The sequence below is a fragment of the Cyberlindnera jadinii genome, assembly GCF_001661405.1.
Source record: "Cyberlindnera jadinii NRRL Y-1542 unplaced genomic scaffold CYBJAscaffold_14, whole genome shotgun sequence".
Classification (NCBI taxonomy): domain Eukaryota; kingdom Fungi; phylum Ascomycota; class Saccharomycetes; order Phaffomycetales; family Wickerhamomycetaceae; genus Williopsis; species Williopsis jadinii.
Window position 1 is genome coordinate 193,390 of NW_017963665.1, and position 13,838 is coordinate 207,227.

Below are 13,838 nucleotides of genomic sequence, written 5' to 3' on the forward strand. Positions count from 1 at the left end.
AATATAAATAGATAACATTAAAAGGAGAGTCGGATGATACCAGGACACACCTTCAAAGAACATCATTCTAACTTATCGTAGAGTGCCTGTAGGTCATAGTTCTCCCTCCAGTAACGACCTCTCTTCTTCAAGATGTACAGCACCACGCTCCATAGAACAACAACGCCAGCACACATTGAAAGCATCGGTCCAACACCCATACCAGTGATCATCGGATCAACAAGGAAGACAGCAGCAGTAGCCATGGTCTGTCTGCACAAGTTATTCACAGCAACTCCAGTGGCACCTCTTCCAGGCAGCGAATCAACCAAGTACGTCACTGTAGGACCAATGGTCATCATGGTTGCGTATCCAAAGAGTGTAGTCCCGATCAACGGCGTAACCCAGAAGGTATGGAAATGGAAACACCAGCCAATGATCAGCAGAGCAATTGGATAGCAGACGACAGCACTAACCATGTTATAGGAGATTCTCGCTTCTGCAGCTCCAAACCCATGTTTCTTGATATAATCACGAAGCAGCTTATCTGTCCATTTACCTCCATAGATGGACGCAATGATATATGCCACGGAATTTGGAATATACGCCAGACCAACGTACAGAGACCCCCAGTTATACGGTGATCTGGAGAACTCGTACTCCAACGTCATGTTCACCAGGTATAGCGTTGCAAAGGTCAGCGACGAGAACGACACTGATAAAGACACTGGTGGATACTGCAGAAAGTACACAGCTTTCAGAGGCCTTATGCCAATCTCGTAGAAGTTCTTCTTGAACAATGCCCACTTGGAGGCGTGGAGATCGTTGATGCTCTCTTCCAGCCTCGTCCCCATACGTCTGAGATCGGCCTCTTCCGTTTCCTTTAGCTGTACTGGATCAACACACTCTTCATTGCCATAGAGAGATTCAACATTGCCCTGTTCTGTTGCTCTTGACACTCTCGAAGAGATCCGACTTATAGCGTTCTCCTCGTCTTCTGTCTTGGAGGAGTCGTCAGCCTCTTTATTCAGACGTCTTTCCTCCAGCACCTTGGCTATGGCCTCCCTTGTGATCTGCTCACGAAGTGTTTCCGGCAGGAAGAAGATCAGAAGCATGTCGAGCACTGCAGCCAACGCCATACAAAACCACTGAGTTGATCTCCAGTCCCAGGATATCAGCAAAAGAGAGCCAACTATGGGGCTGATGAGCGGACTCACCAGGGATCCCAGGTAGAAGTAGCCCATCGCACGTCCTCTCTGCTCCGGCACGAACAAGTCAGAGATGGTACCAGCACCAACGGCCTGAACACTAGCAGAGCACGCACCTGTGAGCACTCTAAACACTATGAGCATCTGAATGGAAGAAGACAAGGCCGCACCTATGGCGAATCCGATGTACATGGAGAAGCTCAAGATATACACGCTTCTCCGTCCTATTCGCTCACTGAAGTTGGACCACCACAGTGGGAACACACCAAGCGATAACAGGTAGATACCAACAGAGACGTTCACCATGGACGTTGTTGTGTTCAAGTCCTCTGTCATGTCTCCAATCGCAGGGAACACGATCGACGTGCCCATCGGGCCTATCAGACCAGCAACAGCTATGATAAACACTATGAAGCTCTTCAGAGCCATGGGATAATCCCTGGCGTCTCTGAACTCTGGCACCAGTGTCAGCTGGGCCAGCAGGCCTCTTCTCTCCTTCCTTGGACGCTGGAGCGTCTTATCCGACAGCGTGGACGCCGTGGTCTTGGTCTTCGCCAACGCTACGGGCTCCACGTTGTGGTCACCAGCAGGCTCCACCTTGGAGACTATGGGCACAGGTATATGTCTGTCATTGATGCTGTGCTCGTGCGACGAGGGCAGCGATGATATTGACGACACGGGCGAAAGCTCTTCTGTCTCAGCACTCATATTTGTTCAGCAACTAACGATGTACTTTACTTATCACGAACCAGCAACAGGCAGAACGGGGGGTCTTGTCGCTCAAAAGAGCCATCCGAAGCCAACTTATATACTTTACCAGCACCTGTTACCCACAAGTTAGAGAGGGATGTAGTGGGTGATGATTGTCGGAAGCATGCACCCGGCGCCGTGGTGTCCTGATGTCACACCGGAGCGCCCTCGGATCTCGTCCCCGGTCCTCACTCACCCCCGGATCTCGTTCCCCCGGTGCCGGCGCTGCAAAAAGGCCGTAACCGCAGCAACGACTCCTCACACCGGTCCGCGCAGCACCAACGGCATCAAACCGGTGTCGGGGCGTGTGCGTACCAAGCAGATTCTCACTACAAAACTCTTCAAAATGCCACACGCAACACCACAACCGGTGCGCTGCTGCTGTGGTTGTGGATCGAACAGTACGACTCAGCTGTTGGTGGAAAGGGCATTCCTGTAACGTCGGTGTACCTCCATCTGTGTGTCATTGGCCGCGTGTGTAAAAATTTGCTTCTTTTGGCTCTCGTGGGATTCCTTTGCAAGCTTTGTATCAAGAGATGGACTCAGTTAAGGAGACGAGCACTGTGGACGAGGAGGTGGAGTTCTCAACCTCTATAATACGTACGATGACCAACGACTCGATTTCGATCACGACGTCCTCGGTGACCAAGGAGATCGACGTGGATTGCCACGATAGCTCGCTGCCGGTGGTGAAAGTGCTGGGTACTGGAGGTACCATTGCTGCGAAGAACAGCTCTAACACCAAGACATACGGGTACAAGGTTGACTTGACCATTGAGGACCTGATCCACTCTGTTCCAGGGCTCTCGCAGATTGCTCACCTGAAGTACCAGCAGATTGTGAATTTGGACTCGAAGGAGTTAAACGCAACGCATTTGTTGCTGATTCACCGTGAGATCAAGAGATCGTATGAACAGGAAGGTATCAAGAGGTTTGTCATCACGCACGGAACCGACTCTCTGGAGGAGACTGCGTTCTTTTTGGAAATGACCATTAGCCACCCGGATATCGTCATTGTCATGACAGGCTCAATGCGTCCTTCGTCCTCTATATCGGCTGACGGCTCCTTCAACTTGTACCAGGCCGTCACAGTTGCAGCCAACCCGGAGTCTCATGGTCGTGGTGTATTGGTTGTGCTCAACGACTCTATAGGGTCAGGTTTCTACATCACAAAGTCCAATGCCAACACATTGGACACTTTCAAATCTGTTGGTCAAGGTTATCTTGGCCAGTTTGTTTACAACAACGTGAACTTTTACTATCCTCGCTCAAGACCTTCAACACTCTTCATCGATATCGACTCTGACAAGCTTACACAGAATTTGCAGTTCTCTGCGGATCCGATCTCTGCAAAGAGACGCTATGAGCTTCCAGAAGTGTCAATCTTGTACAACTGCCAAGGATTCAACCCAAGATTGATCGAATTGGTTGTTGAACAGATGGATGTGAAGGCCCTTGTTCTTGCCACTTCTGGTGCCGGTTCGCTCTCGGACGAGACTAACGAGGTCTTGAAGTACGTATGGCATAAGTACCACATTCCAGTGGTTTATTCAAAGAGATCTCAAGAGGGATGTGTATCTGCTGCTAATTTGCCAAAGATTGACCAAGGTAAGCCATTCGAAGGTGCAATTGCTGGTGGTTACCTCAACCCGCAAAAGTGTAAATTACTCTTGCAATTAACTCTGCACAAGGGTTACTCTATCAAGGAGATCAAGGATGCCTTCAGCTCTCAAGGTATATACGGTGGTGGTCAATGAAAGAAGTATTTAATGCATTTTTTTTTTTTTTTTTTGCTGATGTATATATACAGTTATCGCATAGACTATTTAAAAGGAATCTAACGGCCATCAAAGCCCTCAATATTACCGAGAACTCTTACAATTGCCACCTCCGTAGTGGCGAGAAGAGAGGTGACACCAGCAGCGTTCACCAATGAGCTCTTAACGGTGTTGAATGGATCAACAATTCCAGCTTCGTACATGTCGACGACTTCACCGGTGCGGGCATTGACACCAAAGCTGAAATCCCCGTCAGCAATCTTCGATTTGAGAGATGAGAGGTCGAGACCTCCATTGCTCAAGATCCTCTCAAATGGTGCACTCAGGGCCTTCTGGACGATCTCAATGCCAACTTTGGTATCGAATGAGATGTCATCAGCTTTGAGATGATCGAGCACCTTAGAGGCTTTATAGAGAGCAATGCCACCTCCAGGGACAATACCACCTTTCAATGCGGAATATGTTGATCCCAGAGCATCGTCCAGCCTGTCCTTCTTCTCCTTAACCTCCAATTGAGATCCACCTCCAACACGAACAACAGCAGCACCTGAGGTCAACTTGGCAAGACGCTCGTTCAGCTGTTGTCTGTCGCCAACAGCTAATGATTGATCTTCTAATCTGGCTCTGATGATTTCAACACGCTCAGCAATTCTGGAAGGATCGCCCTTACCATCAACAATCACAGTTTCTGTTGGAGAAATAGTCACTGATGATGCACTTCCAAAGACTTCTTTAGAGGCAGTACTGGCCACCAGACCTTGGTCCCTATCTACCAGCGTTGCACCAGTAGCAGCTTCCAAATCCCCGAAATAGTCTGCCCTGGCATCACCAAAGCCAGGAGGACGAACACCAACAACGTTCACCTGGCCTCTAAGCTTATTCAGCAATGCAATAGCCATGGCATCTCCACCAAAGTCATCTGCAATGACCAGCAGTGGTCTTCCCTCACGCTGAGCGTGAGACAGTGCAGGAAGTATGTGTTGTGAGTTTCTCAATTCACCCTTTTGCAGCAAGATCAACGGATTCACAAGCTCAACTTTGGCACTTGGATTCTTCACATCACCAAAATTTGCGTTGATGAACCCTTCGTTGAAGCGAAGACCCCTTTTCACCTCCAGCTCATCTACAAGCTTACTGCCACTTTCAACAGTGATTATACCATCTTTACCAACCTCCTGGATCGCATCAGAGATCAGGGAACCCAGTTTCTCATCACCATTACAACTGATCACGGCAACTTGTTTCAGCTCATCACCTTCAGTGACAGGTCTCTTCAGCGACTCCAGATGCTCCACAACAGCTGTAGTGGCTAGCATGACACCTCGTCTAATGGCGTTCGCATCACAGCCGGAACTCACCTTCTTGATGGATTCATTCAGAATTACGTACGCAAGCACCGTACTACTGGTGGTACCGTCCCCGGATTCTGAGTTGGCCTTTTGAGTGATATCCTTCAGCAGCTCAGCACCGAGGCTCTCAAACTTGTCGGACAGCCCGACATCCTCCGCAATCGACACACCATCCTTGGTGATCTTGGGCATGTTGTACACCTGCTCTATGAGCGCATTACGCCCACTTGGTCCCAATGAAATGGCGACGGCGTCGTGGAGCTTGGACGCACCTCTCAAGATAGACAGACGGGCATCGTTACCGAACTTGAGCTCGTTATGGACAGTCTTGATCCCTCTCGTCAGAGTTCTGTATTTCAGCATCGGCCAGTGTTCCTCACCGCAGACTTACACCCAGAATATGGGCAGAAGCGTCCGTTAATTAGTAATTGACGTCGTAGTGGTAGTTAGCCATTCCCTCGAGAGAGTGCTGTTCGGCGCTGGTTTCCGATGCCAGGGGCCGAAAGCGGAAATCAATTCCGACACGGCCGGGTAACCTCATCGCTTACGTAATTTTTTTTTCTTTCCTTTTTTTTTTCGTACCTCTGCGCTGCAGAAAAATTTTATGCCTCATCAAAACTCCTCTGCTTTACAAACTGTTCAACAGAGAAGCGAGCAGAACCCTCACGTTGACGCCGATAGGAGAGTAGGAACAATGCAACTGACATGGAAGGACATCCCAACTGTTCCAACGTCCAACGACATGTTGGACATTGTGCTCAATAGAACGCAGAGAAAGACGCCGACGGTGATCCGTCCGGGCTTCTCTATCCAGAGAATCAGGGCGTTTTATATGAGAAAGGTGAAGTTCACAGCTGAAGGGTTTGAGGAGAAGTTCGACGACATCTTGAAAGGTTTTCCTAAGATTGATGATGTGCATCCTTTCCACAGGGATCTGATGGACACTTTGTACGAGAAGAACCACTACAAGGTGTCTCTTGCTGCTGTTTCCAGGGCCAGAACCTTGATTGAACAGGTTTCAAGAGACTACATCAGACTGCTGAAGTTTGGTCAGTCGCTCTTCCAGTGTAAGCAGCTGAAGAGAGCTGCGCTCGGTAGAATGGCCACTATCATGAAGAAGCTCAAGGACCCATTTGCGTACCTTGAACAGGTTAGACAGCATCTGGGTCGTCTGCCATCTATCGACCCAAACACCAGAACTCTGTTGATTTGCGGTTATCCTAACGTCGGTAAGTCCTCTTTCCTTCGTTGTATCACAAAGGCAGACGTCGAGGTGCAACCATATGCCTTCACAACCAAGTCTTTGTATGTTGGTCACTTTGATTACAAGTACTTGAGATTCCAGGCCATTGATACGCCAGGTATCTTGGATAGACCTACAGAGGAGATGAACAACATTGAAATGCAGTCCATCTACGCTATTGCACACTTGCGTTCAACTGTGCTTTACTTTATGGATATCTCTGAACAGTGTGGTTTCTCCATCGAAGCACAAGTCAAACTCTTCCATTCCATCAAGCCATTGTTTGCCAACAAGTCTGTTCTTGTCGTGATAAACAAGACCGATATCCTTAAGCCAGAGGACTTGGACCCAGAACGTCAAGAGTTGTTGAAGACATTGACCACGGTTCCAGGCGTTGAAATCATGACTGCTTCTTGTCATGAAGAGGACAATGTCATGCAGGTTAGAAACAAGGCCTGTGAGAAGCTGTTGGCCTCCAGAATCGAGCAGAAGTTGAAGGGTACTGCCCGTGTCAACAACGTCTTGAACAAGATCAACGTTGCAAGACCTGCTCCAAGAGATGACCGTAAGAGAGAGGCATTCATCCCAGAAGGCGTCAAGAATCTCAAGAAGTACGACTCAACTGACCCTAACAGAAGAAGATTGGCCCGTGATATCGAAGAAGAGAACGGTGGTGCTGGTGTCTTCAACATCAACTTGCACGACAAGTACTTGCTCGAGGATGACGAGTGGAAGGATGATAAGATGCCAGAGATCTTGGATGGTAAGAACGTTTACGACTTCTTGGATCCAGATATCGCTGCTAAATTGCAAGCACTCGAAGAGGAAGAGGAGCGTTTGGAACAAGAAGGTTTCTACGACAGTGACTCTGAAATTGAAGACGAGGAGGCCGAGGACATCCATGAGAAGGCTCAATGGATTAGAGAGAAGCAACAGATGATGATTAATGCTGCCAGAAACAGAAAGGCCTTGAAGAACGGTGGTACCATGCCTCGTTCAAAGATGTCCAAGTCATTCTCTGAGATGGAGGCACACATGGAGTCTCTTGGACACGATATGTCCACATTGCAGTCCAAGAAGGCTGCCAAACTTGCTGAGAAGTACCAGGACACCGGTGCAGACGTTGTGTATGGCGAATCAGTTGGTCCATCTTCCTCGAAGAAACAACCTGCTTACAAGTCTGACCGTTTGACAGACGGTGTTGCTGATGGTGCACTTAGATCTAAGGCTGAGAGAATGGCCAAGATGGAAAGACGTGAACGTAACAGATATGCCAGACAAGGTGAATCTGACCATCACATTGGTAACATCATGCCAAAGCATTTGTTTGCTGGTAAGCGTGGTGTCGGTAAGACTGATCGTCGTTGATCGATATGCTGTATCTAATACATTTGGTTTCATGATGATAACTTTCTTCTTCTCTTTGCATTTTGACTTTCAATAGGGGTTTCTGAATATTGTTCTGTACATTAGTTAATGGGTTTTAATTTACAAACGTTCCATATACGTTCGATGTAGCTGATGGGTATAAGATAAGGAAACATATTTCAATTAATGTCATAATCTGTGATATCTGCAACAATATTCTATATACGCGGTGGTGAAGCGATCCATATAATGCAAGTCGAGGATTCTCCAATCCATCATCATTGAATAAAGCCATTTTTCATGTTTAACTCCATCATTCCTGAGTTCATTAGTATTGTCTGTGGCGATTCTCCCACTGGAGATATTCCAATTGTTGTCGATGCACCACTAGTCTTCCTCTGGTTGTTATAGAAACTGTGGTCAGGCTGTGGAGTATTCACAAATCTACCCATAACAGTGGACACTGCGGGACTCTGCTGTTGTAGATGTTTACTTGTGAACGTCAATGGGCTTTGCTCTCCTTCCGACGTTGGGGGAGAGAGCGAATAACTGGAGTTAGCCGATCCATCAGCCACTTTGACTGTGACATTTGAAGACTTAGCTGACGAGGGAGTGGAGCCACCTGATTGGCGTCTCTTTGTCTGGCCGGACTCGAACACAAACTCGTAGTTCTTATGGGAGCCACCCTTCAAAGGTGTCACCAGCTTTGGATTCTCTGCAACCTGCACAGTAACGTTTTTGCTAAATTCCAAAGTCTGGTAACTGGCTGATGTCTTCTTTGTTACGCCACCACCAATGGTTCCATTGATAAAGCTCTTTGACTTTGTCAAGACACCTGGACATTTTGAGCCATTGGACACCGAGTTCTTCTTTGCCCTTGGTAGTCGAGTGGTAGAGTTAGACTTTATCATTGAAGGTTTTGAAGGTGTCTCTATAGGTGAATTAGAAAACGGTTCAGATGGATGGACAAAATTCTGTGGTGAAGTGTTTTGGGACGATGGTTGTGATAGAGCACGGTTATTGTGAGGCATCACAACTTGAGCCGGTGTTCGTATTGGGATCTGAGAGTTTGGCACATCCACGTACGAAGGCATACCTTGATATTGATTCATTGTCTGCATGGATAGGTCAACAGGTGACACTAAAGGCGGTACATTCTGCACAGGTATCGCACTATTTACAACAATGTGATGAACAGGACGTTGTGGAGTCACTGTAGTTGTCACCCGTTGTTGGACCTGTGGTTGGACCTGTGGTTGAATAGGATGCCCTTGTAAATGGGCAGGCAGCGGAGCCTGCTGATTTCTTAGCTGTTGTTGTTTCATAACTTGGTTTTGCATATGCATATGGAACTGTGTTGATACTTGAGCCTGTTGAGGACTTGGTCCTTGAACAACTTCATTCGGTGGATGAGCAGTCACATAGTCACTACCTTCACTGCGTTTTATATGGAACGTGTATGGAACAGGACCGGCCTGAGTGTGCTGTGAGATAGTTGGTGCAGAATGGTTTCCATGACCATAGAACACTGATGGTGGTTGTATCATATCATGCTGGTGTTGGTGTTGCGGCAAAAGTGGAACTTGATTAGGTTGGCATTGCTGAACGACACTTGCTGTGCTTGCATTAGCATGTATTCCAAGTCCATCAACATTCCCATTCCCAGCAACAAAGTCATCGGATACATTTGAAATTGGCGACGACACCTCAAGTATCGTCTCATTGGACATTTGCCTTTGTAGGGCGTTGTCGGTATATGAAGAGAGCGGGTCATCCTCCAGCAGGTTCTCCAGCGTGATCTCAGAACCTTGTAACCCTCCGCCATGGTCATATTGCGAGTGCTGAAGCAGCTGTGCCTGTCTTGTCAGCTGTGCAATGATCTGGTCATCAGAAGGAGCATTCAGTGCGCCATCGTAGAGATCACTCTGGACATGGTGTACATGCGGGTGTGTATGATCCTGGCCCTGCTGCTGTGGTAAATATGTCCCGGGCCTTTGGGAGTGATGAGACCCCCCGTGGCTCTGTGGATAAATCTGGTTTGGATGGTGGTTCATGCTCCTGGAGATACTCCCCTGCTGATGTGGATGAGAGTGAGAGGACAGAGCAGTGTACTGAGGTTGATGAACAACAAATTCTTGAGATTGAAAATTCAAATCGTAAGGCATAACTTTTCCTCTGTAGCAAACGCGACGCGGTCAAAAAAGAGCAGAAAGGCCAAAAGAAAAGAAAAAGCCGTGGGAAAAGCGCGTTGTTGACCGAAAAGCTGGAAACACCTGGTAGAGAAAACACTCCACCAAAGGAAAGCTGAGGAAACACCAGAAATAGGAGGCGGAACGGCTGTAAGCGGTCAATCAACAGTGAACACGCCCGTGTTTGGTGATCGTAGGCCGGTCTCAGGCAGTAGAAGGAGACCCAACGGAGCCTCTGTTGTTGCGCTTGAGCGTTTGTTGCTGCGCTTGAGTGCTTGTTGTTATGATGCGCTTGGACGTTTCAATAGAGAAAGCGCTCGTTAGAAGGGGAAAACACACGCACGCACACACGCACTCCACGAAAACACACTCGGCTGGCGTGGCTTCCGTAGCGGCAGACAGTAGCGTTATCTTTTCCTCTGGCTCTCGAGCTCGGTAGAACGGTCGAGCTGTGGCGAGATGAACGAGCTTGGTTAGGGACGATCCGCCGTATAGGTTCTTCCGCTAGGAGGTGAACAACTGAGACAAGAAGGCCCACCAGAAGCAAAGCGAAAACAAAGGCAAACTAGCCAAAACAACTGTGAAAAACACACACAACAGACACTGTAAACCCTCCTGTGATGGCGTGGTTGGAACGCTCGAGTGTACTTGGATCTGTCGTGGAAAAAGCGAGTGTAAATGGGCTTCTCTCGGGCCTCTGACGGTGTTTAAGCGAGTGTGTTGATTGTTGGAGAGAGACAAGAGGAGTTGCTCTTCCTATCTAATTCTGTGCGAAGTGAAGCGGGCGGGTTATAAAAAGAGCCAAATGACACAGGCGAACCGGCACTATCAGACAACGTTACAAAGGTGAAATCCACAAGAGTCCTTGGTAGCACGCTCTGACTATTTGCCACTACGCTGTTTTGATATCCAAAGCTTGACTGAACAATACAAAAGAAGCGAAAGAGGAGGAAAACAAGAGCTCTGTGCCTGCTTCCTTTCTTTCCCCAATGGTGTGCTCGCGCTATCGGGGCCCTCCACCGTCGCACTGTAGAAATGTTCCGTGAAACCACAGAAACCAACCACCCCACCTCCCCGTGCGCGCGCAAAGGAAAACATCCAGCCACTGCGGACAGGCCGGTGTGTGGCGTCTACCGGTTCTGTTTTCTGCGCGGAAATTGCGTCGTAATTTCTCCAGCGCTGCGCGCGCTTATAAATCGTTCCGACGCTGTGAGATTCCGAACTCAAAAGCACGCCAGCACAGACGAATGGAGGGAAATGGCAAGAGGGCGTTGGATGTGTGGTTGGTGCATGAAGCTGACGATGGAGGGATGACTGGCCATTGAATTGCGCGTGTGGAAATGCTCCAATGGCATTGTTTCTGGGCTGTTTGGGCAGCTGTCCGGCGTATGCACCTGTGCCACAATCTATGTTGAAACTTGCATGAAACACACTCTAACCGCAGTATCTCAATGGCTTGAAAGCAGTTTGAAAGAGGTTTACAGAGAAGAAGCCAAAGACGTACACACACGAGGGCTGCGTTGTATATGCTGTGTAGAGTGTAGCGGCGATTGAGGCTCGCTTAGCCTTTGAGCCGAGCGCCAGACCGCTAATGCCCGTGGTAGCACACTACATTCAATGACATTAACCAATGTATCATTAATTGTTATCCAAGTTTGATACACCGCACCGGTGTATCAGTCGCCAGTTATAATAAACATATCCCATATGTGAAAATAGTAATACAAACCAAATACAAAAACCATAAGTAGAAAGAAAAGAAAAGAAACACCCAAAGTACCAACCAGTGGTGTACAATGTACACCCACTTTGACCAATAGAAAACAGGAAGAGAGAACAATTAGAAACGTTCACAGTGATCGATTAGTCTCTTCCATGATAAAAAAACCCCCCAATAGAAATTCTTCCAGTAAAATTTCCAGTCAACTGCGAACAACCCACTAAACGGCAAAAAATAGCATATAGAAACCAGTACAACATTGAAACATTCCAATTCTGGAATCACACGTACTTCTCAAACAGACCATCGTCTAACCATCCACACTTCTCGAATGCAGCAAATAACCTCGATGCCTTATTGACATCAATACGGCATGACTTCTGTGCGTCAGTTCTTCTGAACGGTAAGCCCTTTCTCATCCGTGAAACTTTCTCTGCAAAGAGTCTTCTCTTAGAATCCAAGTACAATGCACACGGCAATCTAAGTGTTGAAGCAAGGACAATTTCTGCAGGGTGTAGATGGCTAACCAATGGATCCGATTTCAAGTCCATAGGTTGGCCTTTCCACTCAACTTTCATGCATCTGTTGTTGTTAGGAAGGGTATCCACAGAAGGAGAGAAATCAGGCAATGACTCCCAATCAACGTTTACAGGAACTGTAGGTGATGTGGCAGCAGGTCTTCTTCTCTTTGGAGGTGGAGTGGAAACCTTGGACGTTTCAGAATCGACGTCAGTGTTGTTGGTCTCTTTGACAACACGACGTGTTCTAACCTTCTCAAAGGTTGAGCTATAATCCGAATCAGAGTTGTAGTAATTTGAAGGCTTGTGAACCTTTCTAGGTTGATATTTTCTCTGTGGAGTAGCTTTAGTGATCCCCTTGGACAAGCCCATACGACAAGTATACTGTTTCAAGAAATGCATCTGTGATTTCTTGTAGGACTTTGACCCAATTCCACTCCATGCATTTACAACCAGTGGGAATTTTTCAAAGTTGTCAATTGGGAATTCCGCAACCTTTTGACCAGGGAGTACCAATATGGTATCAATGTGATCATCTGACTGTTTCCCCTTAGCGTTGAGTCCCGTGATTAAAACCTCTGGAATTTGACGCGGTGTGGTCATCGCATCGGAAGACGATGCTGCACTCTGGTAAGGTGATAGCGGAGGAGATGGGATCGACTGGTCATCTGCCCTCGTGATGGATGACTTTGAAGACTTTCTCTCAATTGTGCCACCAATGACATCCTCCTGTTCAGTAACGCTGATGGCTTTAGGATCTGGTGTCATCGCACCAAATGATATGTCTGCTGCTGATGACGACATTGTAGATAGACGGTGAACTTTCACGCGACGCGCACTTGTAAAATAGCTCTTGTAGAATAGCACTCGTAGAATAGCTCTTATAGAATGCTGAACACTCACAACGAGCTAAGTAATTGAAATAGTTATCTGAATGGAGACGGAAATACAACAAAAAGCAGGGGAAAGGTTGGAAGGGAAAAGAAGACATAAAACGGGCATCGCAGTTATATATATGTAGCCAAAAAACTATGTCTTTTCTTTTTTGGCACCATATCCCGAAAGTGGTCATAAGCTTTTTTCGCAATATTGCGAGAACTTGTGCAGTTTTCTGCGTCAGCGGAAGGCGCATTAGAGGAAGAAAAAAAAAGAAAAAAAAAACTTTGATGGTGTTCTCTATCTGAGTACGAAAAACAGATAGCTGGGGCTAAATTGTCAGAAATTGGTTTTAAATGTTCTGGCACAGGTGCTCAATTATAGCAATTGTGCTTTAATATCAGGCCATTGACCCCTCTTTGCTGGTCCTCACTCGTCTACTGAAACTTCCAGAGGTTGCTCTGTCAAGTTTTTTCTATCTTTTGAAGTAGCAAATTCCAACGGAGAAGCGAATCAGGCGTCGATACGAAAAAAACACCTTCATCCGGTAATTCGGTCGCACCACTTTCGCCAAAAAAAAAGAATTGTGCCATCTCCTGTGCATACGATACGTGACACAATCGTGACTGCTAAATTAAACCTAACAACTCCGATTCACCCCACCGCATCTGTTGTCATCACATGGAGTTGTCATTCGAACATCACCACAACGTCAATTGACAGTAGGGCAAGGGACGATAAGATGATGCCAATATTGAGTCAGCTGCCCCTCAACGCAATCATCCCACCCTCGGGGTTAAAAGATCTCAATTGACCCGTAATTACCACGAGTTCGAGATGAGCAGAAGAACTTTTTGGAA

At 47.3% G+C, this 13,838-nt stretch overlaps 5 protein-coding genes across 5 annotated transcripts; 1 reads left to right on the plus strand and 4 right to left on the minus strand.

The window, feature by feature from the left end:
• Positions 1–62: 62 nt before the first annotated feature.
• Positions 63–2,712, minus strand: QDR3 (Qdr3p; the record flags this gene model as incomplete). The annotated part of the gene is made up of 3 exons (XM_020216928.1): positions 63–1,703; positions 2,388–2,450; positions 2,542–2,712. The coding sequence occupies 3 exons, from the start codon at positions 2,710–2,712 to the stop codon at positions 63–65; spliced, it is 1,875 nt and encodes a 624-aa protein (XP_020068827.1).
• Positions 2,713–3,716: 1,004 nt separating this feature from the next.
• CYBJADRAFT_169149 (Hsp60 family chaperonin) lies at positions 3,717–5,478 on the minus strand. Its single transcript, XM_020215657.1, has one exon. The coding sequence runs from the start codon at positions 5,425–5,427 to the stop codon at positions 3,775–3,777; it is 1,653 nt and encodes a 550-aa protein (XP_020068828.1). The 5' UTR covers positions 5,428–5,478; the 3' UTR covers positions 3,717–3,774.
• A 226-nt stretch (positions 5,479–5,704) lies between these two features.
• On the plus strand, positions 5,705–7,810 carry NOG1 (putative GTPase NOG1). Its single transcript, XM_020213195.1, has one exon. The coding sequence runs from the start codon at positions 5,759–5,761 to the stop codon at positions 7,673–7,675; it is 1,917 nt and encodes a 638-aa protein (XP_020068829.1). The 5' UTR covers positions 5,705–5,758; the 3' UTR covers positions 7,676–7,810.
• A 143-nt stretch (positions 7,811–7,953) lies between these two features.
• CYBJADRAFT_164091 (uncharacterized protein) lies at positions 7,954–9,840 on the minus strand (the record flags this gene model as incomplete). Its single annotated transcript, XM_020213827.1, has 1 exon — positions 7,954–9,840. One exon carries the CDS (start codon positions 9,838–9,840, stop codon positions 7,954–7,956), a length of 1,887 nt encoding a protein of 628 aa, XP_020068830.1.
• Positions 9,841–11,496: 1,656 nt separating this feature from the next.
• On the minus strand, positions 11,497–13,047 carry CYBJADRAFT_28003 (SWIRM domain-containing protein). The gene is made up of 3 exons (XM_020217627.1): positions 12,549–13,047; positions 11,811–12,488; positions 11,497–11,760 (listed from the first exon to the last, which is right to left on the minus strand). The coding sequence occupies exons 1-2, from the start codon at positions 12,904–12,906 to the stop codon at positions 11,866–11,868; spliced, it is 981 nt and encodes a 326-aa protein (XP_020068831.1). The 5' UTR covers positions 12,907–13,047; the 3' UTR covers positions 11,497–11,760; positions 11,811–11,865.
• Between the last annotated feature and the right edge of the window lie 791 nt (positions 13,048–13,838).